The sequence below is a fragment of the Artibeus jamaicensis genome, unplaced genomic scaffold, assembly GCF_021234435.1.
Source record: "Artibeus jamaicensis isolate MK-2021 breed Jamaican fruit bat unplaced genomic scaffold, CSHL_Jam_final scaffold_461, whole genome shotgun sequence".
In the NCBI taxonomy this organism is placed as follows: domain Eukaryota; kingdom Metazoa; phylum Chordata; class Mammalia; order Chiroptera; family Phyllostomidae; genus Artibeus; species Artibeus jamaicensis.
The window spans coordinates 12,541,404-12,567,656 of NW_026522045.1; the positions used below are offsets into that span (position 1 = coordinate 12,541,404).

Below are 26,253 nucleotides of genomic sequence, written 5' to 3' on the forward strand. Positions count from 1 at the left end.
TTAATATGGAAATAAAAAATCATATGTTGAGGTTGCTAAGATCTATGGTAAGAATGAATCTTCTACTCATAATTGTGAAGAAACCCATGCTAGTTTTGTTGTCAAAACTCAGACTGCAAGAGTTACAGTCACAGTGTATAATGGGTGCTTATTTAAAATGAAAAGGCATTAAATTTATGGGTAGAAGACATAAACAGAAAACCTAGATTCTGTAAATTTTCACTTAATGTCCTCCATAGGTTCTTGGAACTGCAGCCAAGCAACATATAATTAAACCAGTTTTACCATAGGCTGATAGATATAAATAAGTGTTAAGTTTCTACAGAATCTCATCAACATAAAGGAGCAATGTTGAACAAAATGAAGTTATTCAGGGACCTGCTGTGTGTGCACATGTGTGTGTACACACACATAGAGTTTGGTATTATCTCAGGTTTCAGGCTTAAATGTATCCACCACATTGTGGGGTTGACTACTGTAGAGAATCATTCCAATCCAGGACTAGATAATCTTAACATTTCTTTATGTAGATGAGATTCACTGAAGGCCTTCATTTTAGGTCTACAAATGATATGGTGATAATGTGCTGAGGATGTAAGGGTGTAAACTATATTAGTAGAAACTATGCCATTTGTCATAATATGTACTTAATACTGAATTGGAGAATTTTATCTTGGCTAAACACATGCAGATTTTTAAATATGTTTTTTTTAAATAAAGTCCTTATGAAACAAAGGTGATAGTTTTATCTTCAATTTTCAGATAAGAGCGCACATGGATACATAGCTGCCCATCCTTCAGTAAGTAAAAAAATTGAAAACAGTTTTGTGTAATCACTGTTTCTGGTAGTCCAACAGAGTGCAATTGTGCAGATCTAGTTTTTACATGTAGAAGCTTTTAAAATAGTTTTTAAAAGTATAATTTAGATACACATTGTATGATTCTACTTATATGAGTTATCTAGAGTAGTCAAAATCATACAGACAAAAAGTGGTTGCTGGGAAAAGCAGAGGTGGGGAGTTAGTGTTTAATGGGTACAGCATTTTAGTGTTGCAATGAAGCGTTCTGGAGTGGGTTGCACAACAATGTGAATACACTTAACACTACTGAACTGTACACTTAAAAGTAGTTAAGATGCTAAATTTTATGTTATGTGTGTTTTACCACAATTAGAAATAAAATTTAAAGAGGAATTAAGGTCCTGGACATAGGTGTTTAGTCTTATTTATCCTCTTACAAGCTGAGTGATTTTGGGAAAATGGCTTAGCTCCTCTGAGCTTTTCTTTCCTCAGCTTTAACTGAGTATAACAGCACATACCTCCTAAATATTGTGTGAATATTGAATGTGATGATGCATATGACATACTTAGTACATACCTAAAACACGTTATATGTTTATTAAGTGTAAGCTACTATTACTATTACTTTTAGATGGCAACAAAACGAAAAACTTCCTCTCTCCATACATAAGGCTCATGTACTGAGGCTTGTGAAGTGATAGTACTTGCACCTTCCTCAGATTATACAAAAGAAAACAGAATATAGCCCTCATATTCTCATTGGTCATGTCCCCTTCTCCTTTTTCTTTGCCATGACAGTTTATTGGTCCACACTAAAAACAGGATGTGAAGGGAAGTAATAGCAAAGTTGGAAAGACAAAAATGCCAACATTCCATGTCCCTGATTTAATCAATATCATCATTGTGTAATACTGACTGGGTATCCTGGCAAATAAATAGTTGCTATTTTTTACATAGGTCAGTTATTTTAAATACCAATCTGCTAGGATGGTCTGTGCATTGATTTTTATTTTGTAAATAGTTAATATCTCCTAAGATATCAGCATTTTTTGAGCATGCTTCTACTGGTTTTGCTTCCCATATTAAAACTAATCTACATAATAACCAAAATATTCTTATAAACTCAGAAAAATATGATTATCTCATTGTTTAGAGATAAAACCACAGGGTATTTATTTATTAAACACATACTATTCAGGTGCTTCCTTAAAATCACTAGGAAATTTGGAGTATATGAACATAAACAAGCTCAATACCATATGGATCATGTTATATACCATGAAATATGTTCATTTGCTATAAGAATTCAGAGAAAAGAGATTACTTTTAGCTGGGGAAGTTAAAGGAAGCCCTTCTCTAAAGGGTTTAAGCTCAGTGCCTGGTACAAAATGGTGCTTGGTACATATTTATTCAAGGTTGAGTTAGAAAATAGTTTATATAAAACAAGGCATTTGGGCTAGATCTTGAGGGTCAGATGGGATTTGGATCTGTGAAGATGGAGAAAGGCATTCTACCAGAAGAAAAAGCATGAAAAAGGACATGGTAGTGAGGAAAGCAAGGTGACAAAGGGGTGTAGGTTTGAATGAAGACTGAGATGCAGGAAAGTGAATCATAGGAATTAAGCCTGGAAAGTTAAGTGGGAGCCAAATTGTAGAGTCACTTAAATGATATTCTAAGGAATGTGGCTTTCTTCAGTGTATAGTGGAAAGCTCTTGAAAATTTTTAGAGCAGGAGTGTTAGATAATTAAAGTTTATGCTTTGAGAAGAGTAGTCTGACAGCAAATGTCCAGAATAAATTGACTGAAGTTGAGATTGGATGAAAGGAGACCAATTAGGGGAGCACTGCAAGACTGTAGGCCAGAGGTAATGAGGGCCTACATGAGATGGTGGAGGTGGGACTGGAGATTAAAATCAGATTCCTGAGATGTTCAGCTTATTGACTGGATGTTAGAGAAAAGATTGATGCCAAAGATGATTACAGGCTTAGAATGATATGTGCTTGGCCAGAAATATGAGCATGTCATCTTTCAGGAGTTGCAAATTTCTGTGAGAAGATGCTGAGTTTCTTTTTAGATAGTTTGAGTTTGAAGGGCTGGCAAGACTTCCAGGTGGGGATAATTAATTAATTACACTCGTAAGTTCAGGTTGGAACATTTCAGTGGGACTCAATTACTTAGGAATGGAGAACTGTACCTTGTGTCCTCCTTATGGTTCTTAGGGAAGACTTCAGACTGATGATGATGATTATTATTAGTATTATTTTGTGTTAGAAAACTTACAGTGGTCCTTGCTATCCTACAGGGTCTGATTTAATGGGATTGACAACTGCTTATAGACAGCCTGAAGTGATCACAAGTTTTGGCATCTTCTAGTAGCTATGATACTACAGTAGGAATTAAAACAGAAGCAATGTTGTATTCACCAAATGTTTTTAAATACTGTCTATATAATTAATATTGAATTTAGCAGTACCTCCCATAGTCATATGACATCTGCTTTACTGCTCACTTATGGTTGCTTCTTTGGTATTAGTATATTTAAATGCTAAATACTGTTCACAGACTTACTCTTCAATTTGAGGCTTTTAAAATATTTTATATTTCTATTGCACTATTGAGAGTGAAGCAATGCATTTAGAATCTTGGGCTAGTATTCCAAGTGGAAGGTAACAGCAATAATATGAATACACCATGATTTGCGCCTAGAGAATCTGGACATACAGTCGACAGATAATGCTTTTTATTTTCAGTACCAGTTAACTTTGTCCATTTAGATTAGTGGTTCTCTTACTCCTTTCACTTTACATCAGAATTGCCTGGGGAGGCTTTTAAAATGCAGAATCCAAGATTCCACTTGAATAGTAGATCTTAAACAGAACTTTGATATTTGAATTTTAAATGAACACCAAAAATGCCCCACAGACAACACTTTGCATTATCTAGTCTCCAAAGTTCTTCTTTATAATTCCTTTGACCTTTAACATTTAAAATTGAAAAATAAATTAACATAAATAAAAACAAAAATAGCTCAAACAAAAGAGTTTTCTGAGATAGTTCCTCTAGCCAGTATACTCTTTAGAGCAAGGTTTATAACTTGAAGTCCATGAATGGGCTTCAGAAGATCTATGAACCCTTGAAATTATGTGTAAGAGCATATATATCCTTGTTTTTAGGGGGTTGATAAGCCAAACCATTCAGAATTCTAAGAGTCCAGGACCCAACTCAGGTCAAGAATTACTCCCCCTCTCCCAGTGTATGGGATAATAAGAATCTAACTAATACCTAATTTAAAAAAGAGAAATAATTCTTTACTTGCTTCCCATCTATCTTTATTTTTATAAGTTTAGATATAATTATTCTTAGCCTGGAAGGAAAAGTGGAGCAATATTACACATTTGGCTCCCAAAAATGTCACCAGGAAAACCTGTTAATCAAGCTGTTTATTAAACTTACAGCAGTGAGAAAGAGACCTACCCCAATAGTCTTAGCTGTGTCTTAGAAAGGGGATGTTAAGGAAGAATATTTATAGGGTTTTAGCGCATGGCTATGTGATTTTGAAGCAGGTCTTGCAAGGTAAGGAACAAGTTAAGATTCTACAGTGTTGTAGGTCAAAATAATGTTAAATAGCTTTGGATTGGCAAATACAGTGAAATGAAGGGATTGAAGAGAGTCTTGGTAAACAGGCTGTTATTCTTTTTGTTGAGCTGTATCAATATCATCTGGAAAGCTTATTATAACAAAGATTGCAAGGCCCAACTTCAAAAGTTTCTTATTCATAGATCTGGATGGAACCTGAGAATCTGCATTTGTAACAAGTTTCTTGATAATGCTGATAATGCTAATCTGGGGACCACAGTTTGAGAGCCATGAGCATAGTTCTTTCAAAATCCAGCTTTGGTACCATTTTACCAAATGATCAAAAAGTGACCCTAGATGCTATGGTTGTTGTTATTTTTAGTGCTGGTATTACTGCATTTTTTAATGTTACAAATCACCATTTACCTGTTGGTTAAGATAGAATAATTATTTATGTAGATCTACATGTCTGTTACTCTGTGAGTGGTTGATCTCAGGAGGCTGAATGGGGAAGAAACATTCATGGGCTTGCTTGTACTTAGTATTTGTAGAACTATATTAATACCATATCCATACATATGCTCACATTTTTAAACACAAAATAGCCCTTTTCTCCTTAACAACTTGTCAATATACAAATGGATATAGTATACAAATTCAAAGCTTTAATAGTAATTAATTTGATTTTTTAAATATATTCATTGATTTAAAAAAACATTGAGCTTTAAAATAGTAAATGAGTATCTCTCACTGTTTTTTAGTTCAGTGGAAAATAAAAATAACATTTTTAAATTTCATGCTGTTTAAACCATGACCTGATTTATTTCTGAATGGGGGCAGGTCCTGAGCACCAAATTTTAGATGGCTTTGCCCCTTTGTAACAGATGCAGTTCCCTGTTAACCCTAAAGTTAAATATTTTATTTTCCTTGTCTCATTTTTGAAGGAAAGCAATGAGGAGTTAATACCAGGTCTTTTAACTTTGTTTTTGTCATAAGAGTACAAAAACAGCATCAGAGCCTCCTTTAGCTCCTCCTGTGTCTGAAGAGGAAGATGAAGAAGAAGAAGAAGAAGATGACAATGAGCCCCCACCAGTTATTGCTCCAAGACCTGAGCATACAAAATCAGTAAGTCACAAGTGACTATTTCCAAATGATTCAAAAGATGTCCTTGGGAGCAGTCACACAGTCAGAATCTAGTTAATCAAGTAGTATGTATTGAATATCTTACTATGTTCCAGAACTTGTGGATACAAGGTTAGCATGTGATAATAGAGAATAATACCAAACAATATACAAATAAGTGTTAAGACAAAAAACTGTACTTGAAAAATAACTAAATAAAAAAAACTCCTACAGACATTAACATGGAAAAAAAAGTCCCTATGCATCAGTTAGGAAGACTCACATAAGCAGAGGCACCAGTACCAGAATTAGCACAGCATATATGGAGGTAGCAAAGGACTAGATCCTCAGAGCTTCTGAGGGCAGTGTACTTGAAGCAACTTAAAGTGCTTTTTTAATGGAAATCACTTGTATTTAAAAACTGATTGAGGGCTGAGGTGAAGGATAGGAGGAGGCGTGAGTGGGCAGAGCACAGACAGTATTAAAAGCAATGAAAATACTCAGCATTTTACAATAATAATAGATAAATGTCTCTATACATTTGTCCAAACCCACAGAATATACTACACTCACAATGACTGTATGTAAATTATTGAATTTGAGTGATTATGATGTCAATGTAGGTTCATCAGTTGTAACAAATGCAGCAGTCTGGTAAAGATATGTTGATAATATGTGAAGCTATGCATGAATGGGGTCAGTAGGTATATGGGAAACCTATGTACCTTCTGCTAAATTTTGCTGTGAACCTAAAGCTCCTTAAAATTTATCTTGATTTAAAGAACCTCACTAATATGACAGTGTCTTGACTTTATATCTTTTCCTTACCCTGCTGTTTTAATTGTAGAACAATTTTTCTTGCCTTTAAGATCTACACTCGTTCTGTGCTTGAATCCATTGCTTCACCAGCAGCACCAAATAAAGAAGTCACACCATCTTCCACTGAGAACGCCAATTCTAGTACTTTGTATAGAAACACAGATCGACAAAGGAAAAAATCCAAGATGACAGATGAGGAGATTCTAGAGAAGCTAAGTGAGTCTTTTGCCATCATTACTTTCTTAATGGAATGGATTCTCATAAAGTAGAATGAGAATTGATCCTTTAGAAGTTTAAATCTGCTTGCATGAACTCCAGACTCCCTGAACTCATGTGATTTAAAATTGGGGACTCACCGTGTATTTTAGATCATTCTCTACTGTATAATTTTAATTTTATAGAAAGTAAATATTTTCACTTGAAAAAAATCAACTAAGCTGAAAACTTGACAAGATTAATTTAGTAAGTTTTATTTTAAAATTACACTCCCAAAAGGATTAAAATAGGTTGATGACATATTTTATGATTGTACCCCAAGGGTTTTGATTTGACCAATCAATCAAAACAAATAAGTCAATCAAAATCAAAACGGGCAGTCACAATAATATAGCTTTTTTTCCTTAATTTAGGAGCATGTATCTGTGAAGAGGAGACAGGGACAACAAATGCAAGCAGTTTCTTTGTCACAATGTCATTAGTGTGTATATGCTTGTGCATACACATTTACTCCAGTTTTGCAAAAACACTCTCTAGTTAGCTTTCTGGATCAAAAAGACCTAAAAAAATATTCCCTACTTAAAAGTAAAGGTCTGTGAAATATACTTATATTCATTAAACTTAACATTACAAAAGCCTTTAACAAATTGCTCATTACCCAGTGCCCTCATTCTGACTCCTACTTATCTTCAAAACTCAGCTGAAATGTTTCCTCCTCAGGAAGTCCTTCCCTGTCTGTCTCAGTCTAAGTGTTCCTCTTCTTTGCTTCCTTTCTGGCATAAAATATCACATCATATTAGTCTGCTTCCTTCCTTCACTTAGACTGTGAGCTCCTCAAAGGCAGAAACAGTGTCTTCTTTCCCTTTATGTCTAGCTCTGATAAAGTGTCTGATACATGAAAGCTCTTAACAAATGCTTCTTGAGTGAATGGATGAAAAAATAAGCAAACAAATATATCTTTACTGGGTTCTTCCTTGTCAGTTCTATGCCAGACTCTTTGGAGAAAACAATAGAAAAACAATTTTCTGCCATCAGGAAACTTACAATTTTATTTGTAAGATAAGAATTGTATGTGGGAGATGGGGGTGGGTAGGGCAGAGGGAAGTAATGGGGACAACTAACCGAACAACAATAAAGAGGAAATAAAGATTTAATAGTGTTGTACAATTAGAGAATAGGAAGTCATTTTATTTCAAGCACATGTCTGTCTAAAATACCTCAAAAAGGAAGAGAGCATCTTAGGGGAGTTATAGGTCCTAAGAATACTCTGCAGAGGTGGTTGTAAAGCCATTTTGCCTTCTGGTGGGCATTTGGGAATGTCTAGAGACATGTTTATTGTCATGACACAGGGAGTGCTTCCGGCATCTAGTGGAATAGGTTAGGGATGGTTCTAAATACTCTACAATGTAAATGACAACACCCCTCCTTTCCCCAATGCAACAAAGAATATTTAGCCCTAAATATCAACAATGCTTTGGATGAGACATTCTGAGCTCAAAGTATTTTAGAAAGGCAAAGGTTTGTCTTGCAGATGTCTATGAGCACTCAGAAATGGAATTGCTGAACTTTAGCCAACTGAATTTAGCAGACATTATTAAATATGCCTCTAGTGTAATGCCAGCTATCTGTTGTTGATATGTGCACTGATCAGCAGTGCCTGCGAGGTTATGGACGATCAAGACAAATTCACACGGACCACCGAGTCCTGTGGAGGAAAATGGCACAGCTATTCCCTCAAGGGGGGAGAACCTCAGAACAGCCTGGCCACCCTCGCAAGGGGAGAGCAGCTTGGAGTGGCCTGGCAACTCTTTCAAGAACAGAGAGCACTGACCCTTGCCTAGACAGGCTTTTATTGGTCTTTTTTTTTTTGCACAGGAGTTCAGGTACAACTTATTAATCATTATCGGGCAGCAAACAGTAGATAGTATACAAAGAACCATTAGGGCTTCTTCTAAATCAGGGTCTATCAGCTAAAAGGCTACAAAACTTTGGGAAAACAAACTCATTTTCTGCCTGGGCCTTTCTCATTTAAATAAGAGCATTCTTAGCAAAGCAGGCTTCACAGGATTTTACATATCCTTTCTCAGGCCTGATGTCCTGGGGAGCCTTCCATTCTCAGCACAGGCTACACCACCCTCTGTCATTGTTTTCAGTCTTAAGTTAGGCAGAGGAGGCAGATAGACAAAGAATTCTGAGACTTCTCATAGACAGACTGAGGACTCAGGCTTTGTCAAAGCTGAGGGATGAGGGCTCATCACCCCCTTTCTTCATAGCCCCCCAAGTCCTTCCCCAGGTCCTCCACGTGATCATGCCTGTCTTAGGTGATTCCCCCCTTGGGGAATCTTACCTGTCATTGTCTAACTGATCAAGCATTGGAGGCCAGTTATGGATAAAGGAGCAGAAGCAGTGCTCCTACCAGAGAGATAAGATTTGTCTCCTTAGTGGATTATGGTCCAAAGGTCACTCACTCAGCCTCAGTGATGGTGGGTTTCAGCTCCTAAAACCAGGCAGGCCAGTCCCCAACATGTTGTAGTGGCAAAAGTAATTATTCCCATTTATGGAGCACTTTTTGTGGTGATCCCTTTACATACATTATCAAGTTTAAGTTTCACAATAATCCCTTGTGGTAGATTTTAATATCCTCATTTTACAGATCAGTGGAAGTATGTCTCAAAAACTTAAAGTGACCCAGTCACCAAAGTAATGAGAGGCAGAGACAGAGTTTGAACTCAAACGTTTGCTTTTGAAGCTTACATTATTTCCATTACCAATTTTGTATACATGCCCCAACTGTCTATATGTGTAAAAGGGAAAGGAAATAAAAGAATTGCCTGGATAATTTTAGTTTTATTATTTAGAGAATTGCCTGTTTTTTATTGCTGTTCAAGTATAGTTGTCTCCATTTTCACCTCACAACAGCCCCTATTTCCCATCCCTGCTTCCCACCCTCAAACCTACCCCCTTTGGCTTTGTCCATGTGTCCTTTATGCATGTTCCTTGATGGTCCTTCACCTATTATCCCCATCCCCTGTCCCCTCTGGTTAATGTCAGTTTTTTTCTTTATTTCAAGGTCTATGGTTGTATTTTCCTTCCTCGTTTGTTTGTTGATTAGGTTGCAGTTATAAGTAAGATCATATGATATTTCTCTTTCACTATCTGGCTTATTTCACTTAGCATAATGCTTTCCAGTTCCATCCATATGGTCACAAAGGGTAGGGGCTCCTTTTTTCTTTATGCTACATAGTATTCCATTGTGTAAATGGAATATACTCTTTAGAGCAAGGTTTATAACTTCAAGTCTAAGAAGACTTGAAGTCTTCTTAGAGTGGAGTCGTGTAAGTTCTTTGTATATTTTGGAGATTAAACCTTTGTCTGAGGTATCATTGGCAAATGTACCAAAGTTTTGGATCCACTCACTTACTGATGAGCACTTAGTTTGCTTCCAGCAGTTGCTATTGTAAACCGTGCTGCTATAAGCATTGGGGTGCATAGGTTCTTTTGAAATGGTGTTTCAGCATTCTTAGGGTATAATGTCAGCAGTGGAATTGCTGGGTCAAAAGGCAGTTCCATTATTAGTTTTCTCAGGAAATTCCATACTGTTTCCCACAGTGGCTGCACCAGTCTGCATTCCCTCCAACAGTGAACTAGAGTTCCCTTTTCTCCACAACCTCTCCATCATATGTGGTTTCTTGATTGGTTTATGATGGCTGTTCTCACTGGTGTGAAGTGGTATTGCATTGTGGTTTTACTTTGTACCTCTCTGATGGATGGTGATGCTGAATATCTTTTTTTTCTTTTGAAAACAAAATGTACTTTTTTATTTTAATTTTAATTTTTTAAATTTTTTATTTAGTTATTTTTCAAGTACAGTTTTTTGTCTATTTTCCCCATCCCGGCCCCCCCTGCCCCTTGCTCCCCACCTCCCTCCCATTTCCACCCCCCTTAGTTCTCGTCCCTGTGTCCTTCCTATTTGTTCCTCCAAATCCCTCCCCCATTTTCCCCTTAACTTCCCTTCCTTCTCCCCTCTGCTCACTGTCCCCTTGTTCTCTATTTCAGTGTCTTTGTTTTTTTTTCTGCATCTTGTTTGTTTTGTTGTTTAGCTTCCTGTTAAAGGTGAGATCACATGGTATTTGTCTTTCAGCACCTGGCCTATTTCACTCAGCATAATGCTTTCCACTTCCATCCATGTTGTTGCAAAAGGTAGTAGCTCCTTCTTTCTCTCTGCTGCATAGAATTCCATTGTGTATATGTACCACAATTTTTTGATCCATTCATTTACTGATGGGCACCTAGGTTGCTTCCAACTCTTGGCTATTGTAAATTGTGCTGCTATGAACATTGTGGTGCATAGGTTCTTTGATATTGATGTTTTAGGATTCTTAGGATATAATCCCAGCAGTGGAATTGCTGGGTCAAAAGGCAGGTCGATTTTTATTTTTCTGAGAAAATTCCATACTGTTTTTCATAATTGTTGTACCAGTCTGCAATCCCACCAACAGTGGACTAAGGACCCCTTTTCCCCACAACCTCTCCAACATTTGTTGTTTGTTGCTTTGTTTATGATAGCCATCCTGACTGGTGTAAAGTGGTATCTCATTGTGGTTTTAATTTGAATCTCTCTGATAGCTAATGATATTGAGCATCTCTTCATGTGTCTCTGAATGTCCTGTATGTCCTCCTTGGAGAAGTGTTTGTTCAAGTCCTTTTCCTATTTTCTAATTGGGTTGGGTGTCTTCTTAGAGTGGAGTCAAGTAAGTTCTTTGTATATTTTGGAGATTAAACCTTTGTCTGAGGTATCATTGGCAAATATGTTTTCCCATACAGTTGGTTGTCTTGCTAATTTAATACTGTTTTCTTTAGCCACGCAGAAGCTTTTTATTTTGATGAGATCCCATTTGTTTATTCTTTCCTTTACATTCCTTGCTCTAGGGGACATATCAGTAAAAAAGTTGCTGCGTGAAATATCTGAGATTTTCTTGCAAATGTTCTCCTCTTGGACTTTAATGGTGTAATGGCTTACATTTAAGTCTTTTATCCACCTTGAATTTATTTTGGTGTATGGTGTAAGTCTGTGCTCAAGTTTCATTTTTTTGCATGTAGCTGTCCAGTTCTCCCAACACCATTTGTTGAAGAGGCTATCTTTACTCCATTTTATGTTACTGCCCCCTTTGTCAAATATTAATTGACTGTAGAGAGTTGGGTTGATTTCTGGGCTCTCTGTTCTGTTCCATTGGTCTATGTGCCTGTTTTTATGCCAGTACCAGGCTGTTTTGATTACAGTGGCCTTGTAATACAGTTTGATATCAGGTATTGTGATCCCCCCTACTTTGTTCTTCTTTCTCAAAAGTGCAGCTGCTATTCGGGCTCGTTTATGGTTCCATATAAATTTTCGAAGTGTTTGTTCTATGTCTGTGAAATATGCCATTGGTACTTTAATAGGTATTGCATTGAATCTGTATATTGCTTTGGGTAGTATGGACATTTTGATGATGTTAATTCTTCCAATCCATGAACAAGGTATATGTTTCCATTTGTTTGTGTCTTCCTTGATTTCTTTCTTCAGGGCTGTGTAGTATTCTGCAAACAGGTTTTTTTCCCTCCTTAGTTAGGTTTATTCCCAGATATTTTATTTTTCTTTTTGCTATATCGAATGGGATTTTTTCCTTGATTCCTGCTTCTGCTGATTCACTGTTGGTATACAAAAATGCCTTTCATTTCTGGATATTGACTTTGTATCCTGCTCTTTTCCCCAAATTCATTAATTAGTTCAAGCAGTTTTTTTGGTTGAGTCTATAGGATTTTCCATGTACACTATCATGTCATCTGCAAACAGTGACAGTTTTGCTTCCTCCTTTCCTGTTTGGATGCCTTTTATTTCCTTTTCCTGCCTGATCGCTGTGGCTAAAACTTCCAATACTATATTGAATAGAAGTATTGAAAGTGGACAACCTCGTCTTGTTCCTGATCTTAGTGGAAAAGCTTTTAGTTTTTTCCCATTGAGTATGATATTGGCTGTAGGTCTCTCATATATGGCCTTTATTATTTTGAGAAATGCTCCCTGTATTCCCACTTTGCTGAGTGTTTTTATCATACATGGGTGTTGTGCCTTATCGAAAGCTTTTTTCATTTCTATTGATATGACCATGTGATTTTTGTCTTTGCTTTTGTTTATGTGATGTATTACATTTACTGATTTGTGAATATTAAACCATCCTTGCATAGCTGGGATGAATCCCACTTGATCATGGTGTATGATCTTTTTGATATATTGTTGGATGCGATTTGCCAATATTTTGTTGAGGATTTTACCATCTATGTTCATCAGCGATACTGGCCTGAAGTTTTCTTTCTTTGTTGTGTCTCTATCAGGTTTTGCAATTAAGATGATGCTGACTTCATAAAAAGAATTTGGGAGTTTTTCATCCTTCTGGATTTTTTGGAATAGTCTGTGGAAAATAGGGGTTAGCTCTTCCTGAAATGCTTTGTAGAATTCTCCTGTGAAACCATCTGGTCCAGGGCTTTTGTGTGATGGAAGTTTCTGATTACTGCTTCAATTTCTTTTGCTGTTATTGGTGTATTTAGATTTTCTGCTTCTTTTTCATTGAGTTTTGGAAGATTGTATTTTTCTAGAAATGTGTCTATTTCCTCTAGGTTCTCAAATTTCTTGGCATACAGTTCTTCATAGTAATTTCTTACAATCCCTTCTATTTCTGTGGTATCAGTTGTAATCTCTCCTCTTTCGTTTCTGATTGTGTTTATTTGTGTACTCTCTCTTCTTTTCTTGATGAGCCTACTTAAAGGCTTGTCTATTTTTTTAATCTTCTCAAAGAACCAACTCCTGGATTCATTGATCCTTAAAATTGTGCTTTTAGTTTCTATGTCATTTAATTCTGCTCTAATCTTGGTTATTTCCTTCCTTCTGCTTGCTCTGGGCTGTCTTTGTTGTTGTTCCTCGAGTTCTTGCAGGCGTAGGGTTAGGTTGTTTGTTTGAAATATTTGTATCTTCTTTAGGTAGGCCTGTATTGCTATAAACTTCCCTCTCAGGACTGCCTTCGCTATGTCCCATAAGTTTTGGGTGGTTGTGAGATCGTTTTCATTTGTTTACAGAAATGTTTTGATTTCTTCCCTAACCTCATTCTTGACCCATTTGTTGTTTAATAGCATACCATTCAGTCTCCATGATTTTGGGTGCTTTGGGTTTCTTTGGGGTTGGTTTCCAATTTCAGTCCCTTGTGGTCAGAGAAGATGCTTGGTATGATTTCAATTTTCTTGAATTTGTTGAGGCTCGTTTTGTGTCCTATCATGTGGTCTATCTTTGAATATATTCCATGTGCATTTGAAAAGAATGTGTATTTAGCTTCTTTGGGATGAAGGGCTCTGTATATATCAGTTAAATCCATTTCATCTAGGGTATTGTTTAATGCCATTATCTCTTTGTTGATAATTTGTTTGGAAGATCTGTCCATTTTTGATAGTGGGGTGTTCAAATCCCCTACTATAATTATGTTGCTGTCAATATCTTTCTTGAAGTCCTCTAAGATTTTCTTGGTATATTTGGGTCCCCTACATTTGGTGCATATATGCTTACAATGTTAATGTATTCTTGGTGAATTCTTCCCTTGAGTATAATGAAGTGACCTTCTGAGTCTCTCTTTATGGCCCTTTTTAGAAGTCTGTTTTGTCCAATATGAGAATTGCTACCCCAGCTTTTTTTTTTCTTGTCTGTTTGCTTGGAAAACTTGTTTCCAGCCTTTCACTTTTAATCTGTGATGGTCTTTTGTCCTGAGGTGGGTCTCTTGTAGACAGCATATGTGTGGGTCATGCTTTCTTATCCATTGAGCTATTCTGTGTCTTTTGATTGGAGCATTTAATCCATTTGTGTTTAAGGTTATTATTGATAGGTACTTATTCATTGCCATTTTTGTACCTGTGTTCCTCTCTGTCTCCCTCTTACCCTTCCTTCCCTTAAAGCAGTCCTTTTAGTATTTCTTGTAGAGCTGCTTTGGTGGAGGTGTATTCTTTTAGGCTTCTTTTGTCTCGGAAGCTCCTTATTTGGCCATCTATCTTGATTGAGAGCCTTGCTGGGTAAAGTAGCCTTGGTTGTAGGCCTCTGGTTCTCATTACTTGGAATATTTCTTGCCATTCTCTTCTTGCTTGAAGTGTTTCCATTGAGAAGTCAGTACCTAACCTTATTGGGGCTCCCTTGTATGTTATTTCTTTTTTCTCCCTTGCTGCCTTTAAGATTCTCTCTTTGTCTTGGAATTTTGCCATTTTGCTGATGATGTGTCTTGAAGTGGGCCTCCTTGGGTTCCTCTTGGTTGGGACTCTCTGTGATTCCTGGATTTGTGAGACTTTTTCTCTTACCAAATTAGGGAAATTTTCTCTCATTACTCGTTCAAATACGTTTTCTATCCCTTGTTCTTCTTCTTCTCCTTCTGCTATTCCTATTATTCGGATATTATTACGTTTCAAATTGTCTTGCATTTCTCTTAATCCCTCTTCATTCTTTGTGAGCCTCTTTTCATTTTCTTGCTCTTTCTGTGAGATGCTTTCTACCTTGTCCTCCAACTCACTAATTCTATCCTCCACTTCATCTATCCTACTTTTGAAACTTTCTACTGTGTTCTTCAATTCGGAAATTGTATTCTTCATTTCCCTTGTCCCTTGCTGCTATTTTCCATTTCCTTTTTCATGTTGATGTATTTTGCAGAGAGTTCATTGTAGTCCCCTGTAGTTTCTCGTAGTTCACTGTGAGCTCTTTGAACTTCGTAATAACCAGTGCTTTGAATTCACTATCTGATAGTTGATCAGCCTCTATTTCATCTAACATTCTTTCTGAAGTTTCTGCTTTTTTCTTTCATTTGGGGATTGTTTCTTTGTCTTCCCATTGTTTGAGACTCTTCTTGTTAGTCTCTGCTTCTAAAATTGATCTGTTCTGAAAGCCTGGTTTTATGGTGTGAACTTCTGTAGTATGATCCTTTTGAAGTTCAGTGGTGCAGACTCCTCGACGTTTCTTGATGTTCTTCGTCTCCACCTACTTTCACTCTGGTCCTCGCACTGGTCCCTGCGTTGGTCACCTACCACTGCTGAATGTCCCGGCTTTAGTAGCTGCCTCCTGTAGCGCCCAGGCCTGTTACTACGGCAGCGGCACAGGGGCTGGGAATGTCCCAGTTCCCGTAGCTGGCTCCTCTGCCCCCCAAGGCCATCACAGGTGTTTGTAGTGTCCCGGCTCCTGTACCTGACTCCCCGGCGTCCAGTCCCATGGCTATGGCAGCGGCACAGGTGCTGAGAATGCCCCGACTCCCGTAGTTGGCTCTTCGGGGCCCATGCCCCTCTCTATGGCGGCGTCACAGTGGCCTTTGGTGTCCCAGCTCCTGCAACTGACCCTTCCATTGCCCAGGCCGGTAGCTATGGCATCGGCACAGGGGCCGAGAATGTCCCAGCTCTGGTTCCTGACTCCTCTGTCGCCCAGGACTGTCACAGGGGCTTGGAGTATCCAGCTCCCATACCTGACTCCCCGGATCCCAGGCCTGTTGCTCTGCTGGCAGCACAGGGGCCGTGTGTGTCCCAGCTCCAGTAGCTGACTCAGCCGCCGTCTGGTGTTTCAGCGTCAGTCACAATCTCTGGTCTTTTAATTTCATAAATGCTGGGTAACCGATAGTTTATTGTGCTGTTTCTCTATAGATCTGACAGGATTTTCACCCATGAGTACAGGAGCTAGCATCAGCTCCGTCTTACTCCGTCGCCATCTTCCCAGCATCCTCCGTGATGCTGAATATCTTTTTATGTCTCTGGGCCCTTTGTATGTCCTCTTTGGAGAAGGGTCTGTCCAAGTCCTTTGCTCATTTTTTAATTAGGTTGTTTGTCTTCCTAGAGTGGAATAGTGTGAGTTCTTTATATATTTTGGAGATCAAGCCCTTGTCTGTATATTTACAAATACGTTTTCCCATATAGTTGTTTCTCTTTTCATTTTAATGCTGTTTTCTTTAGCTGTGCAGAAGCTCTTTATTTTGATGAAGTCCCATTTGTCCATTCTTTCCATTATGTCCCTTGCTCTAGGATACATGTTGATGAAAATATTGCTGCATAGAATATCTGAGATTTTCTGTTATTTATTTTTATTTTTTATTTTTTAATACATTTTATTGATTATGCCATTACAGTTGTCCCATTTCCCCCTTCATTACCCTCCCCTTGCACACCCCTCCCCCACCATTTCCCCCCTTTAGTTTATGTCCATATGTCACAAGTTCTTTAAATTGTATATTTCCCATACTATTCTTGCCCTCCCCCCTGTCTATTTTCTACCTACCATCTATGCTACTTATTCTCTGAGGTTTTTATGTCTATGTTCCCTTCTAGGACTTTTATGGTGTTGTGACTTTATTTAAGTCTTTTATGCACTTTGAATTTATTTTTGTGTGCAGTGTTAAGTTGATGGTCAAGTTTCATTTATTTTTTTGCATGTAGCTGACCAGACTTCCCAATACCAATTGTTGAAGAGGCTATTTTTTATTCCATTTTGCACTTCTTTTCCCTTTGTCAAATATTAATTGACCATAGAGACTTGGATTTATTTCTGGGCTTGTACATGTAGACATGACCTATTGGATTATATTAGATGTTGAAAATCTAATAGCTTCACTTTAGCAAAAACAACTGTTATTTGGTATCTGTTTTAGATTTATTATAATTAAAATGCATTTTTAGCTTTCTTAAGTTCAGTGACAAAGAAACAAGCATTATATTCTTGGGCCAAAAACTTGCTTTGTTTGAAAACTGTAATGGTACTAGAGCTGTAGACTTCATAATTTGTTCTTTACTCTGTTCTGCACTGAGCAACACAATGAAGAGGAAAAAACTAATTTTGATTGTATTTTAAATTATGAATCATTTTCTTCTCTATTGGAGAAGAATAGACAGAAGATTATCTCTATTGGTTCTAAAGAGAATCATTTTCACTCTAGTCAATTGGCCACCTATAATCGCCAACCTTACCTTGTACTTACAAGACCTTGGAAGGAAGAACCTGCAAAGAAATGGGAGATTGCTTCTCATAAATCAGACAGGCTGAGCTATAATGCATAGTCTGCAAAGTCAGTCTTTCCTATTCCTGCTCCATCAGCACTCTCCCCCTGCCACTTACTAAGAGACCTTTGACAAGTTATTTAGCTCCTTTCAGCCTCAGTCTCTTATCTGACAAATTGGTATACAAATCATAACTACATGTTAATAGTCTGTCTATAGCTGGATTTTATGTAGTTGTACCAGTGGCTAAAAGGACAGGTATTGGAATCAAGCCCAGATTTAAATTTCAAGCCCATTGCCACCAGCTGTCTCACTTTGGGTAAATTATTTAACTTTTCTGAGGCTCTTTTTCCTCATCTAAAACATGGGGATAATAATAGTACTGAATTTATAGCATTATTATAATTAAATGAGCATAATGCATATAAAAATCTTATATAAAATGGTGTTCAGTAAGTGGTAATAACTATTTTACTACATATAGCATTATTAAGCTAATACATTGAGACAGGCTTTGAAATGAATCATAACTCAGTTTGAGTCATAAACCTAGACTAGCTATGGATCCTTAGGCAAGTCATTCAACTTTGAACTTCAGTTTCTTCATCTGAAAAATGGAGATAATAATAATACTGGTATAATAGGGATTTTTTAAGGACCAAATTAGGTGTGAAGTACATAAGATACCTAGCACAATAAAATAGTAGTATATTATTATCATGCTATTTTTGTAAAATGGGAGCAAGCATATTTTTTGATATAGAAAATGGGGCATAAAGCCTTCCAGTGGAACAAATTATTTGAAACCAGGAATAATTTCAAATATATTACCCCTGTACAGAAGTCCTTGAGAACCTTGAAATCAAGGCCCTTACTGGAGCTTGGAGAAGTAGAGAAGCCTGTGTTGAAGGGTAGTAGAAATAAGGATGGGAGACAGGGAGGTAGAGGAATGGCTTACAGGCCATACCAGAGTGGACCCTCCACCATAAGCAGAGGGGAGGGTGACTATTCCTTTAGTCTCAGGGATCCAATTACTATTAGGTAAAAAACCCAGATAAAAACCTTTCCAGGCTGTCTGCCTTCCATGCAGATACTGATGGTAGGGGCTAGATCATGGATCAATAATGGCTGAAATGGACAGGTAGTGTTTTGGTTTTATATTGCACATTCTGATAGACTGGGCACAGCTTATTGATTGTGGTCTGTCTGAATCTATTGGAAACAAAAAGAAACCCCTACACTTTAGTGAGAATTTTCAAAAGGCACTGTCAGCAAAATTGTGCAATGCAGGAAATTTGTCTTTGGCCTTTCTCCTCTGGGCCCCACAATCACCACCTCCTCTTGTACCTCCCTTCCCCTAGCACTCCTCACTCAAAAATCATTCCAGTTTCCCCTCAGATAGAACTGAAATTAATATAGAGAATTATTTTTTCTTTTTCTAAAGAATTAAAACCTTCATTATGCTAAAGAAATAATGTTTTAATAGTTAGAATTCAACTTAGTTTAAAATGGAAGAGAATATATTGATAGGCTTTTCTGTCACTGAAACCACATCATGAACCCTAGTTCCAAATACTAGTATTTAGTGATTTCTTAAATCCTTGTAGTTTAAAATGAATAGTTTGTTTCTTATTTAGGAAATTGCTATGGTAGGAAGTGGTTCTGGTATTGCTATCAGGGTTTTTTTTTTCTTGATTTTGTGTTGCTGGTTCTTGTCACTCTTCCCCCATTGAGTCACAATAAATTTTACCTTTATTAAAATATATAAAAGAAGCCCTGGCTGGTGTAGCTCAGTGAATTGAGCACAGGCCTGTGAAACAAAGGGTCACTGGTTTGATTCCCAGTCAGGGCACATGCCTGGATTGCAGGCCAGGTCCCCAGTAGGGGACACATGAGAGGCAACCACGCATTGATGTTTCTCTCCCACTCTTTCTCCTTCCCAGCCCCTATCTCTAAATAAATAAGTAAGTAAATAAATAAATAAATAAATAAATAAACATTTTAATTAATAAATATTTTAATTAATAAATAAAATATATAAAAGTGAATTATAATGGCTCTGATGGAAGGGGTCACTTTGAAAACTTGTTTTGTAATTTAGAATACTAAATAAGACCTCATGTGTACTTACCTAACATCAGTAGATGGCAGCAAACACTCTCCTGTGAAGGGTTATGGATGTGGGGATTCCGTTTTATTTGAATAGAGTTAAATTCAGAAACAGGATCTCATCAAAATGGTGGTCTTTTGGTAATCCTTATGGAAGGGTTTATTTCTAGTTCATTTTACCATTCATACCATGGAAATAAAGGCTGAATAACTTACTGCCATGAAACCTCATTAATGGAACTCTACCCATAGGAATTGGTTGTAATTTAAAAAGTGGTTTGGGCTGAATTTTATTTGCCTTTGTTCATTATATTGAAAAGAGTTTGCTCAGCAACTTAATAATATAACTTTTTTAAAAGACTAGAAGTTAATAGAACTATGGTTTCAAGGGACTTTAAAATCATTATTTCCTTTAAAAATAAAGAAGAAGAAGTAGTCCAGGTTCTTACACATTAATAGTTGTCTTGGATAAGTATAGTTCTCAGTGATGTAGAAATCTGTGAGACAATTTGAAAAATTGAAAAGTAACTCAGAAACTGTTAAATTGGTGACGCTCTAGAAATATAACTCAAGTAAAATACATTCTTCCATGTCTGTCCTAAAATATGGGGCATTTACAAAAGGTACATATATACAATGGAATATAAAAGAAAATGCGTAATTTTATTTGAATTTAATTCAACAAACATTTATTGAATACCCAGTATATACCATACACAGTGCTGTGAGAGGGGACACTGAAGATACAGAAATGAATAAGACATGGCTTCTGTACTTAAGATACAGTCTGTAAGGGGATTTCAAATAAATAGTTATAGATATGTGGTGTATTAAGTATAGAGAAAGAGAGCAAGGGAAGGAGAAAGAGAGAGCACACAGTAGTCCAGAGAAGGGATATTATTAACTTCATTCAAAAGAAGCATGGAAAGCTTCCTAGAACTGGCAAAAGTGAAACTGATTTGAAGCATGAATAGGCACTTGCCAGGAAGACAACTTAAGAAGGACATTACAGGCAAAGAATAGCATATAAAGAAGGTATGAAGACATATACCTGGAAACTTTAACTTATTCACTGTCACTAGAATATAGAATCAATTGCTGGTGGATAAAGGGACTGGAGTTTTAGGAGAGGAAGCTAAATTATTAAGCAGGAGCTGATCATGAGCTACAATTGATTGGTTATGATCAAAGTATAGGGTTCTAGTGGGGAAATGGTGAGATGAGATGTGAGAATAAAACAAGAACCAGATCATAAAGAACCTTACATTCCATGCCAAGGAGTTTGAACTTGACACTGTAGGTGTTGGGGAAGCATCAGTGACCCCTTGACCAAAGAATCAAATGATCAGGTCTACACTTAGAGCATCCTCACAGAGGTATGGAGCCTAGACTGAAGTGGGCAGAGGCTGGAAATAAGAAGTCCAGTTAGGAGGCTTTTGAAATAGCCCAGGAAAAATGTAAGGGAAACCCAGCTAGAATAGTAGTGGTGATGAAGGGACAGATTCAAATAGTATCTAGGAGGTAAACAGATACAGGCCCAGGACCCAGTGAACAGTTGCATGTGAGGAGTGAAAGTAAAAGACGAGTCAAAGATGCCTCACAGTTTTCTGACTCAGGCTACTGGATAGATGGATGGTAGTACAATTGACTGAGATTGAAAGCTACAAGAGAAAAATAATTATAATAACTCACATTGTACAAGTCTTAATGTAACCTAACTAAAACATGGACTCCTATTACAAAAAACAAGCATCCACCAAAAAATAATAAACCTGATTAACAATCCATGAGCAAAACATTTAATTAATTATTTCTCAAGATACACTGTCTGGCCTGGCTGGTGTAGCTCAGCGGATTGAGCATTAGCCTGTAAACCAGAGGATCATGGTTCAATTCCCAATCAGGGCACACACCTGAGTTGCAGGCCAGTTCCCAGCAGGGGATGCACAAGAGGCAACCATATATTGATATTTCTCTCCCTGTCTCCTTCCATTCCCCTCTAAAGATAAATAAATAAAATCTTTAAAAAAAGATATACTATCTACTGGTAGCTTTAAATTAAGTTGCTCACTAGCTCAGAAAATGAACCATTGTCTAAATGAATGTGAGGCATTGTCTGAAGCACAGTTCAGTACTTGAAACATATTTTTTGTTCTTAATTATTTAGCCAACAAATATTTGCTCAGTGGAAGCCACTATTCTACGCACTGAAGTTACAGGGATGAAAATACAAAGTTCTTTCCCACAAGAAGTACATGAGTCTCATTAGAAGGATGAGAAAAGACTTCACAGAGAATGACTTGAGATTATACTTAAGTGGTAAATAAGAATTCATGGGTTAAATAGGAAAGGGAAAGTGGGGACATCTGCAAAGACCTAAGCCTTGGATAGTAATAGTGTTATTAGGATATAAAGTTGGGGGGAATAAGAAAAAAGGAATATGAAACTAGGCTGGTCAGGTAGGAGCTAGATGAAACCTGATGGTAAAGAGCTTTCTATGGCAGACTAAAGAATTTGAACTTGATCCTTCAGTGAAGAGAAACTTTTGAAGAATGTAGAACAATGTATTGAAATCACTCTGAATTAGGTTGACCATACATTTCAGTTTATACTGAACAGTCTCAGATTATGAATTTTATGTTACTATACTTCAACAGCATTATGAGAGAGAAATCAGAAAATGCAGAGTTTTGAGGTAGATAACAACCAGAACAATTGTTTGGAAAAGAGATGTTGAGGGCCTGAACAATGACAGTGTGGTCCTGGTAATGAAGAGTAGGGGATGAATAAGAATGATGATTAGAACACAGAATCTACAGACCTCTTGATTAGTTCATGTGTGTAAATCCCATTTTACTAACTCTCTCTACTCTTCTTTGGGACAGGGGCCATGATAGTAAAATAGAACTCAAAGGTAATAATACTGATACGTTTGCTTCCAAAAATAAAGAAGGAATGCCTGAGATATCCAAATAAACAACTGTCTTCAAAGCAGTCCCCTTGAGAAGCTGCACTCTTATTTATACCCATTATGCTGTGGCCAAGAGTTGTTCTGCACCTGTTTGAGCACTGTAATGAAGAGTCAAATGTCATTTCCTCTGGATTTATTCTGAGTGGTGGAAAGTATTTATCTTCTGAGTGGTGGATTTGATATTTTCAAATAATAAAACCAATATTTTTCCAGATTCAAACATGATAGATTAATATTTTTGTGTGTATGACTTATAAACTTCATAAAATGTGAAGCAATCTGTAGAAACAGAAAGGTTAGTGGTTGCCTAGGAATTGATTGGAAATCTGAGGGGAGATGAAAAGTGACTTATAATGGGTATAAGTTCTCTTTTTTGTATGATGAACATGTTCTGATATTAGATCATGATAAAATTTAGTAAATGTGTACAACTCTAAAAATTTAGTAAAGGCCATTGAATTGTACACTTTAAATGGGTAAACTTTATTCTATAGAAACCATACCTCAATTAAGTTATTAAAGGTGTTTGTAGTGTTAGTAGGGTCCTAGGTTCAGGGATGTATTTTTTTAAAGCATGAGTCTCATTACTTTATGATTAGATTTTCTTCCCATCCCCATCCTCATTGCCCATTGCACAGTAATGGGTTCATAATAATTGCTTAATAGTTATTTGTCCAACATAATTGAATGTAGTGTAGTACTTGATTTCATTCCATTTCAGAGAAGATAGTGATTTATTTTATTTTATTTATTTTTAGGGAGAGGGGAAGGGACAAAGAAAGAGAGGGAGAGAAGCATCAATGTGTGGTTGCCTCTTGTATACCCCCACCAGGGACCTGGCCCACAACCGAGGCATGTGCCCTGGCTGGGAATCAAACCAGATACCCTTTGCTTTGCCAGCAGGCAGTCAATCCACTGAGCCACACCAGCCAGTGTGAAGATAAGGATTGTATTATATAGCATGTATAAGTTCCTAGATGTTTTTATGTCCTAATCTACAATATTATTTTATGGGTACTTATAATAAATGTCTAGTTATGAGCAGTTCTTTCTGTTTCCAAACATAATCAATTTTGAATATAAACAGCATAGTTATTACCATTACCTTAATTAATATATTACTATTTGATATTTTAGTAAAATGTATCATTATTCATATAAATTATAGAAATCACATGGGAATGCTGTTCTAATATTTTGTCATTGACTGTGGCATCTTAATTTTCAGTATTACATAAAAGTATATCAATCAATTTTAACCTCTCTCTCTCTTTTTCCTCCCCGCCCTTACTCAGGAAGCATTGTGAGTGTTGGTGATCCAAAGAAAAAATACACGAGATTTGAAAAAATTGGTCAAGGGTAAGTGATTATTATTTGAAACATCAAAACATACATGCCAAAGATATACCTTGAAATTCAATAACAGCTTGGATTTCTGGTAAATTATGCTTCCCATTTTCTGGGTTATATTCATGTTTGCATATTAAATGTTTGCCTTTCTGGTTGGCTTTTATTAATAATTAACCAAGGAACATCTTCTTCTGGAATCTTCACTATTGTTGGGTGGACGCTGAAGTTTTGGGGGACATTTTGATCCAGTATATTTTGAAAATTCAAATAGATTTCTCTAGAAAAGCAGTAAGGTTATTAAAAACCTGTAGTTTGTATGAAAACCCCCTTTATCCCTGTCCCCCTACATCTGTATGAATATAATGCTTAAGATCCTATTTCCTTGTCAAACTAGAAAGTGACAGAATGGGGGTAGGGAAATTTCATATTGAATAATCCAGAGATAGGCAGAATTGACTATCCAAATAAAGAGGAAACCAATCAATAGTCCCTAAAAGAAATAGGGAGCATCATTTTTGTCTATTATGCTTGTTAAGAATAAAGAAGAAGCTCCTACCCTTTGGGATAGCATGGATGGAACTGGAAAGCATTATGCTGAGTGAAATAATCCAGGAGGTGAAAGACAAATACCATATGATCTCACCTTTAACAGGAACCTAAACAACAAAATAAACAAGCAAGCAAAATATAACCAAAGACACCGAAATAGAGAACAGGCTGACAGGGACCAGAGGGGAGAGGGGAGGGAATTTCAGGGGAAAAGGGGAAAAAGGGTTTACAGGACCCTTTATACAAGTATAAAGAACACATGGACAAAAACTAAAGGGGGTAGAAATGGGAGGGAGGTGAGGAGCACTGGGGGGTGAGCTGGTATGGGAATAAAAGACAGAAAACTGTACTTGAACAACAATTAAAATAAATACATTTTTAAATGTATTTATTTTAATTCTTGTTCAAAAACAAAAATAAAAGGTTCCCAAACCTGACTATCAGAGACTTAATTTAGAAGTATGAAGCAGGGACCAGAAAACTGAACTTTGGAAAAGTTCTTCAGATAATCTTGACCATTAGTTAGACATAAAAACCACAGGGCTAGATCATTTACCAGAGCTAAAGATAGGAGTTATCAGTTCTACAAGTCAGCTGTAATTACATATGTTTCTTACCCCTCAATGTGAAAGTAAGCAGGGAGGCTTGAGTAGGTAACAGCATTTGAAACACGAAAAAGTTTTGTTTAAAGAAAAAGGAAGTGTTCTTAAAGGCTGTCCTAAAATGAAGAATGGGACAAGATATTTGAGTGTACCAATTAACTGTATGCCAGGAACCAATTTAGTACCTCAGAAGTCTCCTGGATGTGATAAGGAACTGAGAAGGAAAGGACATTCTAATGTGCCTGCAAAATGGTGCTAGCCCCTCAGCCAATAGTGTTTGTTTTTTGATAAGGGAACGTAGGATTTCTTCAAGCACTTCATTGCTGTTTCTGGAATTCTTAGATTCAAAAATTATATATTGTATATAAGCTTGACCATTTTAAATAATATTTTATATTTTCTTTATTTCCGCCTAGCTTTTGAACTAAAGTTTCTTTCGAAATTGCCAAGTTATCTTGACAAATATGGGAAGCATTCATTACATTTTGGCTAGAGGGTAAGAGGGATATATCTTACCCCCTAACTTGTGGGGATTATGATTTGTGGGAATCAAGGTAAGAAAACCCTGAGAGGGAGGCATAAACTCAGGGAGAAATATATACCCAACCTTCTTCCATTAAAAACCATAATGGTGTGGCATTTCTAGGAGGCTAAAATATATACCTGTTTGTGCTTTTGCTTCTTCTTTTGTCATTTGATATCACTGGTATTCTCACTTGTTCATAAAAAAGTGTTTTGTGGTTTCTAGGGACCCTCTATCACTTAAACAACCAGATAGTATGTCTACCCATTTCTCTATAACAATGCTGTCCGATAAAACTTTCTGTGATGATGGAGATGTAGTATATCTGTACCATCCTATATGGTAGACACTAGCATGTGTGGCTGTAGAGCACTTAAAATATGTCTAGTGCAAATGAGAAACTATTTATTTGAATAATTTATTTTTCAGCACACTCATAGATGGGTATTGATGGTGTGAGCCCTTGAGGAACTTGAAGTCTGCAATGATAAATATTTGACAGAGGGCTACGCAGACTGCAATGAGAATATCAAGACAAATCTAGTAAATTCAGCAGCAGAGATGGCTCCTGTAGCCATTATTTCCCACC

The 26,253-nt window shown here is 36.8% G+C and overlaps 1 protein-coding gene across 4 annotated transcripts in view; it reads left to right on the forward strand.

The window, feature by feature from the left end:
• The window catches only part of PAK3 (p21 (RAC1) activated kinase 3), a 128,642-nt gene that overhangs the window by 33,930 nt on the left and 68,459 nt on the right, over positions 1-26,253 (forward strand). For all 4 annotated transcript variants that reach the window (XM_053657507.1, XM_053657508.1, XM_053657509.1 and 1 more), the window contains 4 exons: positions 763-800; positions 5,372-5,500; positions 6,367-6,532; positions 23,936-23,999. In XM_053657507.1, coding sequence (XP_053513482.1) covers positions 763-800; positions 5,372-5,500; positions 6,367-6,532; positions 23,936-23,999 — 397 coding nt within the window. The remainder of the gene's footprint in view (positions 1-762; positions 801-5,371; positions 5,501-6,366; positions 6,533-23,935; positions 24,000-26,253) is intronic.